Here is a 19,899-nt window from a genome sequence, read left to right as displayed (position 1 = left end):
TAGGATACTGTGTTCTTTTGAGCTGACTCTGTGTAAAGTGCATCTTCATATTAATGTGTCATGTACCAGTTACCATTAAAACAAAACTAGGTAAGATATATTCTAAGACCTAAGATTCTCTGAGGTCACTTAGTACCCTCAGAGCATGGGAAACTCATACCTCAGCTCTGACTTATCTGCCAACGGGAACAGATTAGAGGTGCTTAAAGAAACCTGGAGCCCTTATAACAGTATGATTATGAAGTTTCATGACTTGCTTTACTTATTCCATTTATAACAAACATTAAAGTTTTGTGCTTTATATTTTAACAGACTCATAAATTTATAATGGCAAATTTCTAAAGAGTTTCTCTTTACAATGTAATATGATTTGTCATTATTTAACATGTCATTTGTGGCCACATCATGCATCAGATAATGGCAGTAAGATGAATGTACAATGTAATTTTTATAAAGAACTTAAATTTTTGGGAAATAATTTTGTGAGCTGGAAATCTGAAACAAACGTTATTTAAACATAGAAGCTGACCCATGGGGGCCTGGTCCACAGAAGATGTTTATTTGATGTAACAAAACAGTACAGTTAGTGTTAGACCCAACCACAAAGAGCAAGGGAATGAAAAATTTATACAATGTACATAGAGAAAAACAAGATGTTTACCATGACAATTCTATACTCCTAAAATAATGCTTCTAAAATTACTCAATTATTAAAATCTATATGAAAAAACGATGTTAATAGCGACAAAGTGCATAAAACCAAACATTATATTTTGAACAAATTAACAAACATACTAGGCAATTTTACTAACAATGCATGATTTTTTTTGTTTACAGTATGCTCAAAATGTCTATACCATCGGGGTGGGCAGAACATTTATGTTTAATATCAATTACACAATATTAGCATAAGCTTCCACAACTACATAGGGACTGCTTTCTTTTGAGCTTGTAATATAACTAAAGAAACATCAGATAATTTCTCTAAATTGAGAATTTTATCCAAATAAATGCCACATACCTTCCAGATACAGGCATATCTCTCTATATCATGTAAATGGCTTTACCCATATAAAGAAACCATACAGTTTAAGAATCATAATAAGATCAACAGTGTCATGATCCAGGCTTAACAATTTCATAGGCCAAAAAAAAATTTCTTCTTAAAAACTAGTTTTCTAAATGCAGAATATATTGCATGAGTAACTGCTGGTATTTTAAGAAAATATATTGTGCGATTGTGGCTACCGTGTACTGCTGGCAAAGCATTACTTTCATGTAAAACATGAAAAAAAATGAGTAAAAAATTTTCAACTGCCTATGATCATGATGATTTACTGCCTTCTTAAAAAATTATATTGTCATTTCATTAAAAATAATTCAATAAGGGACAAACTCCCTCACCAGAAATAAATAAATAAAAAGGTGCATTTTAAATGATGCTACTGCAATGCCATGGTGAAAATACTGAGGAACTGTGAATGTGCTGTGACCTCGCATTAAAAGAACATATTAAAAAGAGCATCAATGTAAATTAAGTAGAAAGGGGATCAAAACTAAACTATCTGAGTTCGTGCAGTATTGTAGCCAGGCTTCTAAAATTAGATATAGAAAATATAAATAGACTGCTGAGCCACCAGTGTCCAAAAATAACCAACAGAAACAAAAAATCCCAAACAAACAACAACTGAACAAAAAGAAGCAATCAAAAGGAATGCGATTGTGATGAGCTCAGTTAACTTGATCCAGAGCTCTGAGTAATTCTTCACCCTGCAGTAGGTGTCTGCTGCCTTGTATGGGAGCATTGACCTCACAGTCGTAACTCGTCAGCTGTGGCAGTCTACTCTCATCCAGTGATTGCCCCAGCAGTTTGCATGCTAAATCTGAAAAACAAAGAGATGCCTAGGGATCATTAAATTGATTAAACATCTACTATGCAGTAGGTACTGGGTAAAATAAACCCTTGGTTATATAAACAAGTAAGTGTAATCAAGTTTACTTCTGCTGTCAGTGTTTATTATACAAAGTCTGCTCTGAAATGCCTAACCCCTGAACTGCAGCCAGCAGACAAGATACACCTTCCTTCTTTCCTTCCTTCCTTAAGACAGGGTTTCACTCTCCATTTGTAGCCCTTACAGGTCTGGATCTCATCTTGTACACCAGGCTGGCCTCACACCTACAGAGATCAACCTGCCTCTGGAGCCCAAACGCTGGGGTTAAAGGCGTGCAGTACCACTACCGCCCACCACTTTTTAATCTTTCTAAGGAACCAAACCAAACCAAAACCAAACCAAACCAAACCAAACACTGTCATCTGGGGCAAGACCTCCTAAAATGCTTTTGGTATTTAAACTTTTCCTTGTGCTGGTTAAGAGCAGGAAGAATAAACTAACCAGAGGGTATTAAAATAATTGTCTTTTGTTCCACTCCATTCTGCTCACTAGACTTGCATCCTTTCACACGTTTCCAAGAAAGTGACGTAGTAGGTGCACGGTCACCTGGCTGCTGCAATAATGTTCCCTAAAAAGAGTGAAGTTGGTATTTAGTATGTTGATTTCTTTTTTTTTTTTTTTTACAGTAAAAAACTTTGAAATCATTATATATTTAATGGCAACCAATAAGCCAGTTTTTTTTTCCTTAAAAAAATTTATTATATTATTATTTATACAACATTCTGCTTGCATATGTGCCTATGCACTGGAAGAGGGCACCAAATCTCACTATAGATGGTTGAGCCACCATGTGGTGGCTGGGAATTGAACTCAGGCCTTTGGAAGAACAGCCAGTGTTCTTAACCTCTGAGCCATCTCTCCAACCCCTAAGCTACTTTCTTTCTTTTTTTTTAAAGATTTATTTATTTATTATGTATACAATGCTCTGTCGGCTATACACCTGCATGCCAGCAGAGGGTACCAGATCTCTTTATAGATGGCTGTAAGCCACCATGTGGTTGCTGGGAATTAACTCAGGACCTCTGGAAGAGCAGCCATTGCTCTTAACCTTTGAGCCATCTCTCCAGCTCCTTAAGCTACTTTCTTAAACAGTCATCTAGAATTAAATTTTTTTCTTGTAAATAATCTTTCATTTATTCTTATAATAGTATGATGAAGTTATCTCCATTACTGTTATTGTTTTTAAATACTTTCCAGTCACTCTGTTCTGAAATAGGTTAGCCTCAACTCTCCCTAAAACAGTGCTTCTTTTAAAAATATTGTAGACTTATTTTTATTTTATGTGTATGGGTATTTTGCCTGCATGCGTGTCTGGACACCACACAAGTGTAGTGCCAGCAGAGTCTGGAAACTTGCTGGAACTAGAGTTACAGCAGGCTATGATCCACATCTTGGGTACTGGGATTTGAATCTACGTTTTTTTGAAGAGCAGTCAGTACTCTTGACTGCTGAGCCATCTCCAGCCCCAGCGCTTCTGAAATAGGAAAAAGATAACTTTGAATAAAATGAGAGTGGTGGCAGTACTGAGGGTGGAGTAACAGGCAAGCCACGCTTTCTCCTCTACATTTATGACATGTTTGGTTTTTCACACCAGAATTGATTCATTAAATACAGGTTTAAAAAAAAGAGCCCAGTGATAGCTTTTGAAAATATAACTTTAATTATTTGGAGGATAACACACCACTCACACTTACAATTCCTGCTGCTTGAAAAAGGGAGCCATCATGTTCCATTTTTCGTTTTCTCTGGGCATTCTGCAAAGCTATTATCTTTGGGTTTAATTCTTCCTCAGAAACAGTATTTCTAGAAAAGGAAAAAACAACAACAACAAAACATTCTATATAAAACCACTATTGTTCAGTGGACAATGGTAACAATTTTGGGGACTAGAAATATAAGATGACATTCATCTTTGTACAGCATTTTCAATTTATAAGCATTTCAGCTGGACATGGAACTCCGCACCTATAATTTGTTTGAATCCAGCCTGGCTACATTTTAAGTTTAAAGCTAGCCTGAACTAATAAGAACCTCCCTCAAAGACAACCTTACTCTAACACTCCAAGGATAGATGTGACAGGTATTTTGTAACCATTTTATGATGAGAAATTGAGGCCAGTTAGGCAGTTTTCTGTAAGCACTACTACTGCTGATTAACTGTAGCTATGGAAGTATACTCCAGGCCTTCATATACCTGTCCTCAGTGACCTTTACACTCTGCTAGTTTAGCCTCAATACTGACCAATATGTCCAAGCTGCCATATCTGAAATTAATATTAGGCAACAAGAAACTATTATGAAGTCAATTAAACTTGTTATATTTGTTGGTTTTCCAATAGAAAGCCAAAAAAAAAAGGTTAAGTTCTATTCATATATGACTAGCCTCTATAAATGTGGCTTTTAATTTTTAAATATTTATAAATCAGATAGTGTATACACAAGCTGGTTTAAAATTTTTATGCAAGCATGTTATGTTCACAGGATATAATTTATCATGTAAAGATCACCTCCGGTTGTACTTGTATTACATCTCTCTATTTGGTGTGTGCACACTACCACACTCAGTCTTTGTCTTAAAGCTTCTAATTCTCCTGACTCAGCTGACTCCCAGCCAGGACAATAGGCATGCATTACTATCTCCTAGTGAAAATAACAAATTCATCTAAAGCCCTAAGTGTTTGTCTTAGCTCAAGAAACAGGCAGGCCTGTCCTAGCACTTCAGGTGGAGGGCTAATACAGAGGAACATCAGTTGCAGCAGAGTCCTTTCTTCTGCTGTCAGCAGCAACTTGCTCTGTCTAGGCACAGTACACAAGGATCCAGTTTTCTTCTACTCACTAATTGGTGAAAACTATTTTCCTATAGGTACATCCTCAAATTTAAAACATGTCAAAAACGATTACTAATTTATACAGAAATTCTAAATATTTGCTCAACATTGCTTTGTTCCATGGAAACAATATTTTAAGTCATGCTAGGACTATTGGTTGATCTATTATTTTCTTTACAATCATGATAACACATAAATATATAATGAAGACTAGTAAGCTTAAGACTTGCAAATATATACAACAAAATTTTAAAAGAAGGTCTGCAAATATCCGGTGAGGACTAAAGACAACCAGGCTCAGTCTGGCATGGGAAAGAACCATTTAGTTGAAGGGCTTTTCTTCAGGTTGGCTTACAAAAGCCCCCAATCAGAAGTAGGGAAGACATCTATTTCCCACTTGGAACAGCAGCATGAAAAAATGCCCAGCACTTATAGAACTTATTGGCTGGACTTTATTTTTAGGTGCTGGAAAACATCCCTCTGACCTACATTTGGACAGCTAATAAGACTGTTTGAAAAGTTAGAAGGTAACAAAAGTGTCTGTTTAGAAATCATTTAGCAGCACATATGTACTAGAATATTACAGAACTATGTCCCATATAAATACCTTTGACTCAAAGTGACGGAAACGTTAGGGCTCCTAGGATGAGCTTTCTCTGTCTGTTCTATGACTCTCTTTCCTGCTCTGTCTGGTGAGGCTGTCCGACTGTGAGTACCACTGTATGCTGGTGCTGTAGCAGTGGCCGTTTCTTGAGGTACATGGGTAGAAGATGGAGATGCAATCAGTATTTTAATGTCTTCTATATTGTCCTTCGTCACGGTTTTTAACTCATCATTGGCAGTGGCTGTGGCGGCTGTGGCAGTGGCGGCTGTGGCAGGAGCAGTGATGGTAGGTTTCTGCAACTGGGTCTGCTGGAGCACTGTAACTGTGTTCACACTCTGAGGGCTTGAAGAACTGCTCTCTAAGGGTGACAGCTGATCAAAGGAACGTAACTGGAAATCATCATCCATTGGGATATAGGGGGCCAGCATCTCCAAGTCTAAATCAGTGTCCTTTCAAACAATAACACAAGAGTTTTTATAATGACCACATCTTGTAAAAGAAAAACAAGTTAAACCTAGTCACTTCAGGCTAGAAATTAATAAACTAAAAAATAAGCAAGGTAACATACCTGAGTTGAAAATGGATTCTTTGCTTCTGTGTCTTCAGCAAATAGTTTTTCCACCAGTTCCAACTTGAATACATTGACCATATCGCTGTCCACATCAAAGCAATATTCACTGGGGCTGTTAGGCTGCGAGGGAGTTATGAGTGTTTACTTTTCCTGAAGTCTCTGTTTGCTTGTTAAGTTTCAGACCCAGAGATATTATAAAGTTTTATCTAACTAAAAATTAGGATTGAAAGGTCTGTTTAGTCAGGTGTGGTAGTCACACCTCTAATCCCAGCATTCGGGAAGCAGAGGAAGAAGAAACTGTAAGTTCGAGGCTAGCCTGGTCTGCAAAGTGAGTTCCAGGCCCAAAAGGGCTACATAGTGAGACCCTGTCTCAAACAACCAAATAAGACCAACCAACAAATGGCTCACCTCTCCCCTCCAAATTGTTTATTCTAAAGAATAAAATGCACCAAACAATTCAAGTCCCACAATGGTATATAAAACTATCCAAGTAATTAGATGATATTTTCACTGGAATCTGAAATGCCTATTGCATTGGATATTCTTAATTGATATTCTATGAGTTATAGGCAAGAATTTCAATAAAGAATATGGCAGCTTGGTATACTAACTGTAAAACTTTACTTTTCCTCATTTTTCATTTGATTTGCTTTTATTAGATGAGTGAATCAAACACTTCTGTGCTGTGCAAACCACTGAAGCAAAGAATACATTGTCCAAAACGTTCTGAAATATCATATTGCTTTGCTTACACCTGACAGCTTTAATCCATAACAGTTTAATGCAGAATCAAGCCTTATTCGTGTTTCCCTAAGCAAGTTCCAAGGTTCAGACAGAAGCTGACCTGCTCAAGCACAGTGTTATTAGAAAGCTCTGAAACGAGATTGTTCTGGTGGAAACAGATGTCTGTGACACTTTCAGCCTGGCCCAGTCTAGATATCAAATCAATCTTGGGCATTTATTCTAGACCATTTCTTCCATCATGGCACCCACCTCTGGTGAGCTCTGTCTTGTGCTCCCATCTGAAGGACTTGCTGGCTGGTCTTGAATCTGGGGCATGGTAAAAGAAAGTTCCAAGGATTCTGGACTTGGCTCTAATTTTAGTGCGACTACTCGGTTCAGTGCAGGGTCAGCACTACTTCGAAGAGGCTTTGGAGTTTCAGAGGCAGGTAATGGAGACATTGCCAGATTTATATCTGTTATTTTTTCATTAGAAGAGGGGAACATTACATCATTATATAACGGAACATCTTCAAGTTGTTGGTCTTCAGTTTCTGTATCTGCAGAGGAAAACTTCCATCAATCCAGAGAACATCAGGATTTTAACATTAATAGACATTTTCTCCTTTTAAAAGATTTGTGATTCACTCTATCACTTTTCTTTTTTTCAAGAGAGGTTTCTCTGGGTAGCTTTAGGTGTCCTGGACTTGCTTTGTAGACCAGGATGGCTTTCAACTCACAGATATCTGTCTGCCTCTGCCTCTACGAGTGCTGGGACTAAATGTGTGTGCCACTGTACCTGACTCAATCAGTTTTCTCTAACTGGCAAGTTTATAGCTATTACAGTTGACCATTAAGACTGAGTTATCTTTTTTTTGTCTACCACTGACAACTCTATGATGTGTAATTTCAACCTTTTTATACACTAAAACCGCCTAATTTGAAGTAACAGTTTTCATTTTCATGTTTGTTTTATGGTACAGCTGTTTCATTAACCCTTTAGCATTTACCCAACTACCCCTACTGCAATTTAACTCTACTGAATGGTGCAATGGGGTAGCATCAAGAAATACTTTTAGGATAGCCTGAGCTACAATTCCCAACAGAACACAAAAATAAAAGCAGGACGGCTATGAAACTTCAGAAACAAACATATTAAACAGAATACTTTCATGAAGAAGACTATGAAAACCAAAACATGTAAGATTCATTTAAATGGTTAAGTCAAGAAATGGAGCATGGCTGAACTGGGACGAAAGCAGCAGGAAGCTTCAGGCACAGCTGAAGCACTGGACAGAGCAACTGAGCACTTACCATCACTGCCAAAATCCAGAGATATGATTGTGTCCCCAGCAGCCGGGGCCAGCAAAGTCAGAGCATCAGGTTCTTTCTTAAGCTTATCAAAAAGGCAGCTTGTATCCTCTGATTCAACTTTGGTGAACAGCTGAGTTATTTTCATATCTGAAGATTCAACTGGTTTGAGGACACATTCTGTTTGTTGAAGGGAGAAAATCAAGTCGTGCTGAATAATACCACTGTCAAAAAAGGAGAGATTAGTATTCACAAATGAGCACTTAACACAATGATGGTGAGGGGGGAATATGAACTGACCTTGTCTCTTAAATTATGCTTTCTTTAAAAAAAGCATTTCAACACTCCTTGAGATGAATAATCTCTGATGTATACTTGACACATTTCTTTCCCTTAGTGCTGAGGACTGAGCCACAGACCTTGTGCATGCTAGGCAAATGTTCTACTATTGATAGATATTATTTTAAAATGTATTGTTTAAATAAATGAAATGTGAAAATTAAAATTTACTAATTAAACGATTCATCCTTTGAGAATAGTGGTGGTGACAAGAACACTTGCAGTAAAGAACATGAAGGACATGAAGAGGACTTTTGTGCTGATGCAAACAATGAAATGGGCACAAAATAACTCGTCAGCATTAATACACAAGGCATGGTCTATGGATGATCTCAGAATAAAATGATAATGACCATAGTCTTAATAAGGGGTATCATTTTCTTGGTGGAAATAATATAGTGATGTCATTCACAGAGATGATGAAAAAAACACTCGGCTTCATTGTCTGGAATCAAGAAACTTTTAGTTAACATATTATTATATGTTCATGAAATGAACTAAAAATACAGACTAAAGTATAAAACACTTGATTTCAAGTGGTTTATAATCCAATGAAAAATAGATAAGCCAACAGTTACACTGTGATCACTGCTAAAATGGCAAAGGATGTTTCACAGGAAGGCTAACACTCTGAAACCTGGGGCCAAGTAAGAATCGTGAGGCAGAGTGAGTGAGAGGAAGAATAAGGAGGCACAGTTTTACATAAAGGCAAGAATAGAAATAGAAACTCTTTGGAGACTGCTGGTGCAGCCCTGCAGTCCCACACAGGATGACTACAAAGTAAAAGTTGGCCTGGTCTATAGTGAGTTCCAGGCCAGCCAAGCCTCCTCAGTGAGACAGTAAAGGATAAAGAACAGAAGAAAATGAGCTAGAGAGTACAAGCAAATGAGAATGTTTGGTAATGTGAAGAGAAACTGAATGAAACTGAAATACCCTTTAGAGTCCATAAATATAAAAAAAAGTTCCCATGTCACACAAAACTTCTTGGCCTCAAGATAGTATCTGCTTGAAACTGAACTACCCGAAAAACTGATGCAGAGACTGATGAACAAATGATACTATCTGTGGGGTCACTGAGATAGCACACTTGGAAATATGAGTTGGGGTATAAAACATAATCCAGTAGAAAAAAGAAGAAAAACCAAAACTCAGATTTTATTTTCAATTTTTTTTTTTCAAGACACAGTTTCCCTGTGTAGCCCTGGCTGTCTTCAAACTCACAGCTATTTGCCTGCCTCTGTCTCCTGAGAGCTTTTATTAAAGGTGTGCGCCACTACCATCTGGCAATTTTCTCTCTCTCTCTCTTTTTTTTCCTTTGAGACAGGGTTTCTCTGTGAAGCCTTGGCTGTCCTAGACTCAATTTCTAGATCAAGCTGACCTCAAACTCATAGAAATCTGCTTGCCTCTGCCTCCCAAGTCCTGGGATTACAGGGGTGTGCCACCACTGCCCTAAAGGCACCGTAAATCCAAAGAGTATTACTTCTTGATCTCCCAGTAGTGTCTTCCCAAGCTTACCTCACAACGTAATTCACGCATACAATGCACTGTGGTTGAGAGTTCTTCGTATTATATATGACAGTTGCTTGAGTTTCAACCCAGACATATCCACCTCTTTTGGCAAGCATCCTGTACTGTCCTGTGGTGACTTGTCCTTTAGTAAACACTACGGAGAAAAAAGCATCACAAAGAAAATATAACTGAATTTTCAATTAAGTAAGTGTTGAATGTAGATAGTTGGTTTTGATTAAAGACAGGACCTGTGTAACCTGTGTAGCTGTACCTGTCCCGAACTTCCTATGTAGACCAGGTTGGTTTCGAACTCACAGCAGTGCTGGGGGTGGGGGACAGGGGAGTCAAGGCATATGCTGCTATGCCTGGCAGGATCACTGCTTTTGTTGTTTGTTTTTTAAAGGGAGGGTATTTAAGTAATATCTTTTATTATTTAAAATAGTTGTGACTATTTAAGCTGATAGAAAAAGCTTAAACACACCTGAAAATAAACCATAAAGCTCCTATCTTTCTGTAGAATAATGAAGGCCAGGAATGAGGGACCAGGTTGCTACAGCTCCTTTAATGACGTATGGTCGCAGTGTCAGAGTAGAGACTAATCACAGGGCACATTCAAGAAAATGGTACAGCTGTTTCCTTAAGCAGCAGAGAACCAAACCACTCTAAAAAAATTACTTACAACACTTGACTATGTAAGTTGATATCATATTGTAGCCTTCCTGCAATTCAAGTGGTCTAAACCAATTGCTGACTTAGGAAAATGTAGTAAATCAATCACGATAATGCTATTTTGAGTATCCATGCTCTGACTACAACTTGGGCATACTCTGTAGTTAAAGACAAATCACACTTTTTCAATGATATTCAGTACCCTCAATCATATTTGGAAGTCTGTTTAGGTGCAGATTAAATAGGCAAGTGAGAAATAGTGAACTTTAACTTGCTTTGGAATCTTAGACTTCACTTGAGTAAACTTGAGAAACGTAGAATATGTCAAGGGTATCAGATATCACATGTGCATGATACTAATCCCATTCACTGATTCATGGAACAAATGTTTTCTGTCTATCCTCATTGACCAACCACTGATGTCAGGACACGTGTTAGATAGATATTATCACTGTATTTAAAATTCTAGGCACGTTTTTTTATATTATTAATTTTTTTTGCCAGTATCTGTAACAAAACAATAAATTCATGATCAAGATGTCTTATGAAGAGGGATGTATTTGGTCCAAGGAGACTGGGTGTTAACTGTCTAGGAAGTTAGAGGTACAAAAGTTAAGAGACTGCAGGACTTAAGCACTGAGACTATTTTGAGTTCTTCTACTGTACTTACTGTCATGATGAGTTTTGGTCAGATGATCAGAGTCCAAAGCATGGTAATATTCATAAATTGAGCGGCCCAAAAGTTCTTCGGGCTCATAACCCATTAACTCAGTAATTCTGTTAAAAACAACAACATTATTTTTTGCTTAATAAGCTTACAACTCACCCATAACAATTCTATATTCTGTATAATATCAAGTCTTTCTATGTCTTTAGATTCATCCTTGATATTTCACTCCAATCCCTTTCACCCAAACTAAAGACCTATTTAAAAAACCCCATTTCATCATAATACTGTTGGTTTCAAAGCAGGATATTAATACTGCTAAATTAAATGACAAAATTTCCAAACAGTCAAATTATCTTAAAATACATTTAAAATCAATAGCACTATTTTTCATGAAGCCAAGTTCTTTACCTTTTAACTTTTAGGCACACTGGCAAGGCCTTATTTTAAAAGCTTCACTATCATTAAGTCAAGGCCATCGATACTAAGTGGACAGTAAAGGAATAACCATTGTGATGTTTTACTTGGCTTCCATATTAATTACATGAAGTTATGAAAATCAATTTCAGATGAAAGAATGACATCTAATAGATTGAATATGGGCTGGAATTCTGATAGCCTGTTTGGTCCCTGGCAGTTCCTTTAGGGTGGAAATTCAAGCTGACTCTATGGAAGAAGCCATGAAGACACACTTTATGGGAAAGACCAGGCTGTCCTTGTCACATTATGCCAACTGGAAACGTTTTCCTCTAAAGCCTCTCTGGGAACAAACATGAAGCAAGTGTTAGACTGCTTGGCTTAGATACCAAAGGTCTTAAAAAACAAAACTGAGGTTAAAGGGAAGGATGCTCATTATGTCCAAAATGCAAGCAAAAAGAAAACACCTAATTACAGAATGGAAAAGTATCTTTGTTCAGAACAGCATGTCAAATAATATAGCTTGTGCTGTCCAAGTAAGATCTGCCATTTACTCTAAAACCAACAAAACAAAGTAAAAATAGATCAAACTCCCACTCCTTCACAAAGGAACATACCAAATTATATCAACACTAGATGGCAGCATTACAAATAAAAATAAACTATGCTTTAAAAATATTAGTTTTTTTTCCTCTCTGTCCCAGAATGTAGGGACCAAATATAGGGGCTCACAAATGCTGGACAAAGGCCACTCCCCATTCCTTTTTGTGCTGGTGGTGATGGATCCTAGGGCCTTGTGCATGCTAAGATTTCTGGTTAAATTTTTTTCTAGGAACTTCTTGCCTCTATAAGAACCCCTCAGAATCAAGACATAGAAAAAAATTTGCCCAATTACGAAAATCTTCCATCACATTCCTAACATTCAGGGCCACCAAAATGGGCCAGCAGCTACCTGCTGCTAAACCTGACTGACAGTTTGAGTTCAGTCTCTAGGACTCAGGTGGTAGAAAGAGAGAGCCAACTTCCACAGACTGTCCTCTGCACTTTGGCAAACCTATGCCCACATGTAAGTGCACACAGCCCTAAAAACTTAATTGCTCTTACATAGTTTTATAAATACAATTCCCATAGAATGAAATGCTTTTTCACTAAACAGTATGTTTTTAGCACTGTTCTAAACATGAAAACGCAGTGAGAAAACCTGCGGGCAATCTTCTGGTATACTAGCTACACTACGAAAGAGGGTGGTGAACATAGTTATCTGTACCTGTTCTAGGAATGAGAAGAACTACACTCCTTTGTCCAGAAGAAGAATGGTAAGGTGAGAGGTAGAGTCTTACAGGATATGTATGCATTCAGTGTGGAAGAGCAGTAAAAAGAAGTTTACAAACACTATTCCAGGAAGAAGTTACAGCACAAAAGTAAATGCATAGGAGAGATGGTAGAGTCTGATGTGGCTAGTACAGGCAAGTGTAGGGAAAGGATTCAGATGTGAGCAACAAGATCAGATAAATGAAGATTATGTACACTGAGTCTTAGGACGCTCTGACTCAACCACACGCCAATCAGGATTTTTCAATCTGAGGAATGTTGACTACTAAAGGTTACTGAGAAATCAAACTAGAAACACCAAGACAGTTTCTTTGTAGGCTACTTCCATGAATGTTATAGGAAGCATGAAAAAAGACTGAGAGAACTATATGATAATTCAGTACCAAAGGGGTACTGAATTGTTTTTGTGCTGGGTATTGATCCCCAGGCCTTGCACATGTTACGCAAGCATTGTATCAGCTACTTTTCCAATCCTTAGAAAGTATTTTTAAATTGGATTAGAAAACTTGTGTTCTAAAGCAACTAGTACTACATTCATTCACAATACACAGCCTAAGGGAGCGAGTCACCATTTCTCTAACACAGCAAATGCTCAAATGTATGTGCCAAGCGATTATACAAAGTAAAATAAACAACTATTTGTGGATAGTATGGATATTAGAAATTTAAACTTCATTACAGTTTACTTATTTGCTTTGTGTAAGGGCATCTATTCATGCGGTGTGCCACAGTATGAAGCTACAGGTTGGAGGACAGTCTATGGGACTTGGTTCTCTTCTTCCTTCACATGGGTCCTTCATGCTGCCAAGTTTGGGAGCATGTACATGCTGGCCCTTAGTCCAGAATGTTAGAAATGTAATGTACGATTTCCTTAAAACTGAGCAATTATTCCCCCAGAGGCTGAAAATAGATACAACAAGTTCCTAGGAAAAAAAAAATTAACCAGAAAACAAGAGTCTCCTTGTGTGAGTTATCTTTTAACTGGTGTCATTATTACTGTATGAATTTTCTGATAGAACCAGAGGGGAATGCCACTACCTTTCTCCTTTTGACTCTTACTTTCCTTTCTCTGCTACAGAGGTTTAAAAATTAAAAGGATGGCCACTTCACTTCCAGCACACTTTTACATGCTGGAGACAAACACCATAAAGTTTTCTTCTCTTCCTTGTATTAAAGCTGACACCAGTGTTAAGTGTACTGGACACAAAGCAAATTCCTGAAGATTCACAACAGATTTTTTTTGAGGTCTGACCCTTCTAGACATGGACTGCCAGTTTTATATCAGTGAAGTACCAAAACTCCAAGTCAGAATGGAATCCAACATTGTGTGACTTCAGTCAGTGCTCTGTCAACACCCCTTCACCTAAAAGCATGAGGAATTATAATTAAATGCTAGGAACTTAAAATTGGAGTTTCCATAAAATAACTACATTAACTATCTCGAGGAGGAGATAAGGGGTTACGTGTTTCCTGTGCGCACGCCTGTGACCCCAGCTCTTGGGAGACAGGCAGGTGGATCTCTGTGAGCTAGAAGCCAGCCTGGTCTACACAGTGAGTTTCAGGACAGGTAAGGCTATGTAGACTTTGTCTCAACAGCTTGCAGCAAAAAGGGACCAACAAGACAGCAACAGAATAAACACTGTGACAGAAGCATGTACAAGCAGTGCCTAAGAAGATGCTCTTAGAAGTTGAGTGTGCAATTTCTTGTGCAAAGGCACAAGACATTAAAAAAGTACTTGGAATTCTTTTGCTTATAAGCAGTTGGAGCTGTATCCAGATGAGTGATTCTCCTTCCTCCTGATTATTTTGGAGAACTGAGAAGAGACTAGACTATAAATACCTTTGTCATTTTAATACATTTATATTTAACTGCACAAGTCTGTCTTTCTTGCAGCCTTTTAAAATATACACCTATTCTTAAATTTGTATGTGTGTATGTATGCATTTATTTAAGAAAGACAGGAATGCATATATAGTCCAGGTTGGCTTTGAACTTATGATCTTTCTTCTCAGCCTCCCAAGTGTTTAATCACAGACAAAACCCACCACATCCAGACTGTACAGCATCTTTTGATAAATACAAATCTTATTTCCACCTACAATACTACAAGCAGCAGCTGGTACATTTCTAACAAGAGAACGGCATGATCTGATCACCATCTTGGCAAGTCCCCTTTGGGCATACCAGATGTAAGAGTAAAAGGGCACAAATCTGTTGGCAGAAATGCCGCTCAGGAGTTTATGGCAACGATTCGGGCTAAAGGTAATGAAGTAAAGAACTCAATAACAGGAGCAAAACAGTAGCTAGAATGATGGGGAGAAACCGTCGAACAGTTATAATATTTAGAGATAGTGCAGTTTGTGGTGAATTAGACTCGGGGATCATCAGTGCTACATCCATAACACCACAAGAGGAGCAGCACTTTGTCATGCTGTCTGGCAGCAGTTAGTGGTGTTGTTCAGTAACAGAAGTGTTTATTTCATTACTCAGAAAACAGTGTAGACAGAAACATTAAGTTGGCAATTACACACAGGTAGTAACAGATTTGGGCAATGGTGACAGGAGCCATGGGTGGAAACGAATGTGCTCAAGGATAATGTGTAGGTTAAAGAACAAAATTTTGTTGCCTGCTCCACATTAAACTGTATGTCTTTATATTTTAGTTTCTTCATTAAAGCAACATTCCCTAAAACAAAAGAGCTTCATGATTTTTGTGGTTGCTGCTTTCAGTATCAAGGCATGAACTCATTGCCTTTTGCATGTTGGACAAGTGATCCACCCCTGTCCTACATCCCTAGCCCTTTAAATGACTTTGTGACACAGCTGACTTGGAACTTACCTTCCTGCCTCTCAGTCTCCCAGCAGCTGACATTACAGGAGTATGCCACTGGACAAGGCCAAGAGTCTCTTCTTAATAGATTTTGTGTAACACCTGGTGGAATGTTTATAGTACAAAAGCTAATCTTATGTTTTTGGGTTCCAGGATGCATCTTTATATTCACTCAGCTTCATGAACACAAGCAATATATTATTATGTTTTTACTATAGTGAGTGTAAAAAGGTACATAAAAATAAAAAATAAGTAAATTTTTAATTTAAAAGTAAAGTCAATTTACCTTTCATCACAGTAAGAAAATTTCATATCCAGGCTGTGTCGACTGAGAAATGTCTTGCTGTCTAAAGGAATTTCAATATTCGATGGATGAGGAATGGGTTCACAAATCAGCACCAAGCATGTCATGGGTGGTTTCTTGTACCCACACTGAGGTTGGTTACTGTTGGTATCATATACATGAATATGGCCTGTGCAATGAAGCACCTGTGTATAAATAAGAAAACAAGTAGCTACCTTATTATTTAAAAAGATTTATTATTTATACAACAAACCAGATACTCTAAATTGGTTAGAAGAAAAAGTGGGGAAGAACCTAGAACTCATTGACACAGGAGAGAACTTCCTGAACAGAATACCAACAGCACAGGCTCTAAGAGCAACAATCAATAAATGGGACCTCATGAAACTGAAAAGCTTCTGTAAAGCAGAAGACACTGTCGTCAGAACAAAACAACAGCTTATAGACTGGAAAAGGATCTTCACCAACCCTATATCTGACAGAGGGCTAATATCCAGAATATATAAAGAACTAAAGAAGTTAAAAAGCAATAAATCAAGCAATCCAATTAAAAAATGGGGTACAGAGCTAAACAGAGAATTCTCTGTAGAGGAATATAGAATGGCAGACACTTAAAGAGATGCTCAACATCCTTAGCCATCAGGGAGATGCAAATCAAAACGACCCTGAGATTTCACCTTACACCCATCAAAATGGCTAAAATAAAAAACTCAAATGACAACACATGCTGGAGAGGTTGTGGAGAAAGGGGAACCCTCCTCCATTGCTGGTGGGAATGTAAACTGGTATAACCACTTTGGAAGTCAATCTGGTGCTTTCTCAGACAACTAGGAATAGTGCTTCCTCAAGACCCAGCTATACCACTGCTAGGTATATACCCCAAATTTGCTCAAGTACACAACAAAGACATTTGCTCAACCATGTTTGTAGCAGCTTTATTTGTAATAGCCAGAACCTGGAAACAACCAGGAATGGATACAGAAATTGTGGTATTTTTACACAATGGAATACTACTCAGCAATCAAAAAGGAGGAAATCATGAAATTTGTAGGCAAATAGTGTGATCTAGAAAAGATCATTCTGAGTGAAGTATCCCAGAAGGAGAAAGACAAACATGGTATATACTCGCTTATATAGACCTACAAGATATGATAAACATAATGAAATCTATATACCTAAAGAAGATAAACAAGAAAGCGGACATGGGGTAAGATGATCAATCCTCACTTAGAAAGACAAATGGGATGTGCATTGGACGTATGACAGGAGTCTACCGCAGAAGGCATCTGAAAGACTCTACCTAGCAGTGTTTCAAAATAGATACTAAGACTCATAACCAAACCTTCGGCAGAAGGGGAGTTAGTATGACCTGGAAAGGACAGGAGCTCCACAAGGACCAAATATATCTGGGCACAGGGACCTTTTCTGAGACTGACACTCAACCAAGGACCATGTATGGATATAACCTAGAACCTTTGCTTGGATGAAGCCCGTGCTAGCTCAGTAACCAATTGGTTTCCCATAGTAAGGGGAACAGGGACTATCTGACAGGAACTCAATGGCAGGCTCTTTGACCTCCCCAGCCCCCAAGGGTGGAGCAGTCCTGCTAGACCACAGAGGAGGACTTTGCAGCCAGTCCCAAAGATACCTGATAAAAACAGGGTCAGATGAAAGGGGAGGAGGTCCTCCCCAAGCAGTGGACTTGGAAAGGGGCAGGGAAGAGATGCGGGAGGGAGGGTGGGATTGGGAGGGAATGAGGGAGCAAGATATAGCTGGGATACAGAGTTAATAAAATGTGACTAATACTAACAACATTCTGCCTGCACACCAGATCTTACTATAGATGGATATGAGCCACCATGTGGTTGCTGGGAATTGACCTCAGGAACTTTGGAAGAACAGAGAGTGTTCTTAACCTCTGAGCCATCTCTCCAGCCCAGTTACCTTATTTTTAAGGGGAAAAAAATTATGTAGGTCAATAGTTGAATTTGACCTGATAAACTCTGATAAAATTGCATCTTTGGCAATTCCATTTAAGATGTTACAAGGTAATTAGGTATTTTTGAAAAGTATTGTGAGGGTGGGGTGCTGAAGAGAGATGAGTTAGCAGTTAAAAGCACTAACTGCTTTTCCAGAGGACCCTGATTTGTACCCACATGGCAGCTCACAACCACCTGTAACCCTATTTCCAAAGGATCTTTTTCTCATCTCTTCAGGCAGCAGGCACGTATGCACTGATATAAATGGAGGCAACATGTCCATGTGCATAAAATAGAAATTAGGGATCATGTGTAGTCCAGATTATGGATCTAACGCCCTCTTCTGGTCTCTTCAGGCACTTCAAGCATATGGTACACTTACATAATCCAAGGAAAGCTCTCTCTCTCTCATGAAGTGAAATAAAGTCTCAAATTTTAAAAAATATGTCCCTTTGTATATGTTTGGGCTGTCTTTCCTTCCTCGCTCATCTGATTATTATAGTTGATTTTGCTGTAGTGACTATGGTTCCATGCCGAACAAGGAAATCAAACAGTGGACATAAAATTAGACTTATATTAGGATTAACATGCTAGTTGGGAAAGCTGATTAAGTCAGCTTGGCATACATTTCCCATAATTTAAGTTTTGAATGGTGACTGCACAGACTGGATGCAAGTGCAATTACACAAAGGGGAACAATTACATTTTTCCCCTCATAACTTTTTTTAAAATTATTTTTATTTTATGCGTTTAAGTGTTCTTACTGTATGTATAGGTGTGCACTGGTGTCTGAAGAGGTCAGAAGGGGATACTGGCTCTCCTGGAATTGGAGTTACAGATGACTGAGCTGACATGTGGGTGCTGGCAACCAAACCCAGCTCCTTGGCAATCAAGCACTCTTAACCACTAAGTCATTCACCCCTCCTCTTCATAATTCTGAAATTCTTGGAGGGTTTTTTGTTTTTATTTGTTTTGTTTTCTGAGGTAGGGGCTTGCTGTGTTCCCCGGGCTGACCTTGAACTTGCTACATAGACAAGGCTGCATTCAAACTTCTGCTTCCCAAGTGCTGGGGCTAGGTTACTTACATCACTCCTGGTCCAAGCTCTTGTCACCAGCAAGATGTAAATGTACAGATTTGTGTACTGGAGTGCACACTCAGCTTACTGACCTTCCATGTTGCAGACTTTATGTTCATTGTTCTCCCCCGGCTAGTTAGGGTACACTTCATTCTGAGAAAGAAGCTTCGCTGTGTATTTTGTTCCTTCCCTTTTTTCACTGGGCCTAATGAAAGCAAGAAACAAAGTTTTAAGTCATAGCTAACCACAGAAATCCATTACAGAATGAGTATGAGTAGCTAAGTGACATTCTCAGTATTAACACAATGATCCGTGCCCTTTTCACCCACTCCAACACACCCAGTAGGTCTGACAGTGTTTATGAGCCTACAGTGGTTTCCTGAACAGCGGGAGGACAGTCCACACTTTACTCGTTCTTTTATCTGTGCTGGGAAGTTTGGTTAGAGAAAATATGAAAATGGTATGGAGCTTGCCCTCTAAGTGTACTACTGTCAGTAGATAAGCATGCCCTCCCATCTTGCCAACCCCCCAAAAACAACAACAACAACTTGAGTAGATACTTCATGTCCTTAACCAACTGTGATAATTCAAGTTTGAATAAGCAGCAACGTGTTTACAGAACTTTAAAAATGCCAACTTACCTTTTGGCGGTAAATTGCTATCTGTGTGTGATAGAATTTTCTATCACAAATTACAGAAATCAGTCATGCTGGTACATGTCAATACCCTCGCACTAGGGAGGCTGAAGAAGGGGGATGGAGAGTTCTACGTTAACCCGAGCTACACATGA

General features: G+C 38.4%; 1 protein-coding gene across 3 annotated transcripts in view; it reads right to left on the bottom strand.

Moving 5' to 3' along the window:
- Positions 1-538: 538 nt before the first annotated feature.
- Hif1a (hypoxia inducible factor 1 subunit alpha) overlaps positions 539-19,899 on the bottom strand; it is a 44,684-nt gene continuing 25,323 nt past the window's right edge. For 2 of the 3 annotated variants that reach the window (XM_021651031.2, XM_021651033.2), the window contains exons 5-15: positions 19,202-19,314; positions 16,037-16,239; positions 11,174-11,280; positions 9,841-9,988; positions 7,990-8,210; positions 6,949-7,235; positions 5,953-6,075; positions 5,388-5,833; positions 3,641-3,755; positions 2,394-2,520; positions 539-1,883 (exon numbers count right to left, since the gene is read on the bottom strand). In XM_021651031.2, coding sequence (XP_021506706.1) covers positions 1,732-1,883; positions 2,394-2,520; positions 3,641-3,755; positions 5,388-5,833; positions 5,953-6,075; positions 6,949-7,235; positions 7,990-8,210; positions 9,841-9,988; positions 11,174-11,280; positions 16,037-16,239; positions 19,202-19,314 — 2,042 coding nt within the window. In that variant the 3' untranslated portion in view covers positions 539-1,731. The remainder of the gene's footprint in view (positions 1,884-2,393; positions 2,521-3,640; positions 3,756-5,387; positions 5,834-5,952; positions 6,076-6,948; positions 7,236-7,989; positions 8,211-9,840; positions 9,989-11,173; positions 11,281-16,036; positions 16,240-19,201; positions 19,315-19,899) is intronic. The other variant, XM_021651034.2, reaches the window with a different exon arrangement.

The sequence above is a fragment of the Meriones unguiculatus genome, chromosome 7 (assembly GCF_030254825.1).
Source record: "Meriones unguiculatus strain TT.TT164.6M chromosome 7, Bangor_MerUng_6.1, whole genome shotgun sequence".
NCBI classification, from domain to species: domain Eukaryota; kingdom Metazoa; phylum Chordata; class Mammalia; order Rodentia; family Muridae; genus Meriones; species Meriones unguiculatus.
The sequence above is the reverse complement of the archived record's forward strand: the minus strand, read 5'-3'. Positions and strand labels throughout refer to the sequence as shown.